Here is a 4,776-nt window from a genome sequence, read left to right on the forward strand (position 1 = left end):
CGCTTTGGTTGGATTCGCTGACAATTTAAACCAAAGTTTGATCCCCCGACAAATACCAAGTGCTAGGGGGCCCTGGACTGTGATCTTCCTGCCTCAGGTCCCTGATATCGAGTTACAGGGTACATTCAGTTTCCCTGCACAGGCTCATGGGCAAGCTTTGCAAGGGGCTTCAGGTGGGGCAGGGGCTTCAGGTACATCAGGGGCTGCAGTTGAGGAAGGCGATGTAGATGAGACAGGGGCTGTGGGTGAGGCAGGAGGAGCAGCTGAGGAAGGCGTTGAGGATGAGGCAAAAGTATCACATGAGGAAGAGACAGAGGGTGAGGAAGGAGGAGCAGGTGCAGCTCCTCCTGCCTCCTTCCTACAGGAGGAAGGAGCTGCTGCTGAGGCAAGAGTGTCAGATGAGGAAGAGACAGAGGGTGAGGAAGGAGTTATATATGAGGCAGGAAGAGCAGCCGAGGAAGGAGCTGCAGCTGAGGCAAGAGTGTCAGATGAGGAAGGAGCAGAGGATGAGGGAGGAGTTATGGATGAGGCAGGAGGAATAGATGAAGCAAGACTGTCAGATGAGGGGGCTATGGATGAGGAAGATGATGTAGTTGAGGCAGGGGCTCCAAGAATGTCTGATGAGGAAGGAGCTGGAGGTGACATGGGGGTTGCAGGTGTTATAGGAGCTATGGGTTGGGTAGGAGCTGCAGGTGAAGTAGGAGCTGCAGGAGAAGGAGGCGTTTTAGAGGCAGGAGCAGGTGATGAGGGGTCTGCGGGTGATGAGGGGTCTGCAGGTGATGAGGGGTCTGCGGGTGATGAGGAGTCTGTGGGTGATGAAGGGTCTGGGAGTGATGAGGGGTCTGCGGGTGATGAAGGATCTGTGGATGGTGGAGGGGCTGTGGGTGAAGCAGGAGCTGTAGGTGAGGCAAGAATGTCAGATGAGGAGGGAGCTGCAGGTGACATGGGAGTTGCAGGCATTATAGGAGCTGTGGGATTGGCAGGAGCCGCAGGTGAGGCAGGAGGTTCAGGAGAGGAAGGGGCCTTTGATGTGGTAGGAGGGGCACATGGGGCTGGAGTCTGGACCCAGCAGTGGAGCCAAGCCCTGCAGCCCATCCTGGAAAACATGGCCTACCAGGAACTGAGACACTTCTCTGGGATGGAAGAGCCCGGCTGTGGGGGTCAGTCTTTCGAGAGCTGGCTGGACCATGCCAATGACATGCTATACCTGTGGCGCCACATATCCGAGAGGGAGAGGCGGCGGCGGCTGGTGGAGAGCTTGGGGGGCCCTGCCCTGGATCTCCTGTGTGAGCTTCTGGAAGAGCATCCAGACACCCCTGCACAGGACTGCCTGGCTGCACTGGTGCAGGTGTTTGGCAACAAGGATGCCGCGATGACCGCTCGGCTGAAGTTCCTGACTTGCTCCCAGCGGCCTCAGGAGACCCTCTTTGCCTATGTGATGCGCCTGGAAGGTCTGCTGCAGATGGCCCTGGAGAAGGGGGCCATCCAGCCTGCAATGGTGGATCAGGCGAGGGTACGGCAGGTGCTGATGCGGGCCCGGCCCAACCAGATGCTGCAGAACAACCTGAGAAGGATGCGGCTGGAGAGGCGGCCACCTGGCTTTGTGGGGCTGCTCAGGCTTGTCCGAGAGACTGAGGCGTGGGAGGCAGCTCTGGCTGAAAATGCGGTGGTCCCAGTGGGGGAAGGGGTGGAAGTGCATGGTGGAGAGCTGGATGTGGCCCAGGCTGCCCTTGTCAGTGTTGGGGGTGCTGAGCCTGCCCCCGCTGTTGGAGAGGCTCTACCAGCTGGTGAAGATGCTGGCCAGGCTGCTGCTGCTGTTCTTGAGCAGGCTGCTGAGCCTGCTCCTGATAGTGATGGTGCCATAAAGGCAGGCCCTGACCCTGATGAGGCCAAGGTCTTCCCAGTCACCCAGAGAGATGAAAATGCATCGGCCCCTGCTGGCTCAGGCCAGGCAAGGCCCACTATGGCTCCTTCAGTCCTCGCTCCAGCCAAAGCTCTGCTCAGTCCTCTCCTGCCCTGTGCCATAATCTCCAGGTCTGCTTTCTTGATATAAACCCAGGCCAGCTGCGTTTTCTCCAGAAGACATACATGTTCCTACCTTAGTAGGTCCTCCCTAGACACCTTAAGCACAGCACCAGAAGCCAGTGGGAAGGTTCCCTGAGATGGTTCCCCAAAGAATGAGGACATTGCCAGAAACCATTGTCCTGGAAGGAGGCCTATCTGGAGCCCTAGGAAAGAGAAAATGTGAGTAATGATCTCCAGAATGGGGGTGGGGGTATGAATAAAGTTCTCTCTGAAGAAGCACCAGAAAGAGAAGCTCTTAAGCTCGTTGGCCTCTATTGGGTGTGGGGTTTTCCCATATGTGGTGTCATCACCTTTTTCAGCGGTTTCACTACACGTTTCTGTTCAATAAATTTCATGTATGTTCTATCTCAGTTCTGCATCTGCTCAGGAGTTTTTGATGCATGGGTGATTTGGGCCTTAGGATGGTGTCTTAGTTACTGATATTGCTGTGAAGAGACACTATGACTGCAGCAACTCTTATAAAGGAAAAGATTTAATTGAGGCTGTCTTGCAGTTCAGAGATTTAGTCCATTATCATCATGGTGGGGAGCATGGTGGCGTGCAGGCAGACATGGTGCTAGACAGGAAGCTGAGAGTCCTACATCTGAATCCATAGGCAGCAGGAACTGGTTGAGACACTGAGTCTAGTTTGAGCTTCTGAAACCACAAACCCCCACCCCAATGACACACTTCCTCCAATAAGGCCATTTGTCATAATAGTGCCACTCCTTATAAGCTAATAACATTTTCATTGAAACCACCACATTCCACTCCCTGGCCCCCATAGGCTTGTAGCCATACCATAAAGCAAAATGCATTTAGTTCAAGTTCAAAAGTCTCCATAGTCTCTCACAGCCTCAGCACTGGTTAAAAGTCCTCTGAAGGGACCTTGCTTTGTGATAAATAGTCTCAGTAATCAACCACCTATATCTCATGGCAAATGATTGGATAGAAAAAAAGTTTAAAGTTTTTAAGTTCTGAGGGTCTAAAAAAGTGCTCTAAGGTACATAAACACAAATTATGAAAGTTGTTATTTGAAAGCTTAGAGAGTTGTGAGGGTCTAAAAAATGTTTTAAGATGTATAAATGCAAGTTATAATAATTTTTTGACTGTCTTCTAAGTATATACTTAAAAATGCTTCTCCAAAACATTCTTGTAAGCTTCAGGGAGTCAAGAGACTTGGATCCATCTCTCACATGTCAAACTGACTCCAGATAAATACTCTTGTCAATCAACAGCCTAAGTTTCTCAAGCTGTCTATTCCTGAGAGCAGGATCTCTGTCTCTATCTCTGTCTCTCTCCTTCCTCCCTCTCCCTCTCCCCCCTCATTGGTTGGGACCCTCCATTCCCCAACTACCAGGACCATGGGCCTGGAAGTTTCAAGTGTATACCCAAGATAAAAATGTTCCCCAATCTTCTTAACTTTACCTTCTGTCCCTAGTATATATCTGTCCCAGCATATTTCTAATCATCTGCCCCAAACATGCCATCCCTAGGTGCTTCTGATTGAATTTCTGACCAGCTTGAGCCTCTGATGTAAGGGTTTTGTCCTTAACTACATTATCATCCTGGGACAAGGGCCAGCCTAAAAAGTGGGCGGGCCCTCTGTGCCCCCCTTCTCTCTTTCTGTGGTCTCTCTGTCTCTTCCTCTCTCTCTGTCTCTCTCCCTGTCTCTCTCTCTCCCTCTCTCCCCCTCTCACCCAATAAAGCTCTAGAAAGGTAACCATGGCTCATGACTTTCTCCCAGCACTCTCCCTCATTGGCATGGCCACCAATTTAACCAACATTTGGTGCAGTTCAGACTTGGATACACCACCAAGGACCTGCTGACTGCTTCCGCTTGCTGCCTCCTCCCCCATCCAGAGAGACGAGAGCTTGCGAGGGTCCCTCACCTCGGCTGGACCCATATACAACTACTGCCATGAATCTTCACAGTGAGTCTGCCATTCTCGAGGCTGTAGTCTGAGCTATATTCTTTTTGATGGATAAAAGCCCAAAAACAAAATTGCCAAGTGCTGGCACTCACTGAATCCTGAAGGCTGTTGGGTCCCTGTTTTAAGTGAAAAAAGGCAACGGGCTAGCGAATGCCTGCCCATCAACAGCCTTGTTAAAGGTGCTGCCTAGAAAGACAACCAGTCAGCTGACTACCCCCAGGTGCCAAGATGCATGGGTACATCAAGCTAAGACCTCTTAGGCTTGGCTACAGACATGGCAGGGAACCCAGAACTCAGCTGGGAAGCAATCAGTTTCTTTCCTTCTGGACACCAGAGCCATTGACTCAGTCGTGGGAGTTTTAGGATGTCACTCCTCCTTTCTATTGTTGGGAACAGAGCACAGCCTTACTTACCTCACCAGATTTAATTGTACTTTCAGAGTTACTTAATGAGAAAGATTTCCAACTAAGATAAGAGCTCATTGTCTCACTTCAAAGTTACCGCCTGTGTTTCTCATGTGCATACAGACAGGGCCATGATCTTTGCCTTGTCCCTAATTCCAAATAATAATAATAATAATAATAATAATAATAATAATAATAATTGTAGATGTATCCGGCTTGTTAAATAAGAAACAGAGAACCGATTGCAGAGTTAAAAGCCATGAGGTCAGAGCAAGAGCGGAAAACCTTACCCTTCACTGCTTCTGCTGTTCTTCCTCTCCACAAGAGACCTACTTCTGTGAGTCCTGTCTATTTAAAGACTTTCTGTTCTGTTT

General features: G+C 50.4%; 1 protein-coding gene across 1 annotated transcript; it reads left to right on the forward strand.

Annotated features, from left to right (window-relative positions):
- Positions 1 to 520: 520 nt before the first annotated feature.
- Positions 521 to 2,053, forward strand: LOC118574631 (paraneoplastic antigen Ma6E-like). Its single transcript, XM_036175571.1, has one exon. The coding sequence runs from the start codon at positions 521 to 523 to the stop codon at positions 2,051 to 2,053; it is 1,533 nt and encodes a 510-aa protein (XP_036031464.1).
- Positions 2,054 to 4,776: the final 2,723 nt, after the last annotated feature.

This window comes from Onychomys torridus, chromosome X, assembly GCF_903995425.1.
Source record: "Onychomys torridus chromosome X, mOncTor1.1, whole genome shotgun sequence".
Classification (NCBI taxonomy): Eukaryota; Metazoa; Chordata; class Mammalia; order Rodentia; family Cricetidae; genus Onychomys; species Onychomys torridus.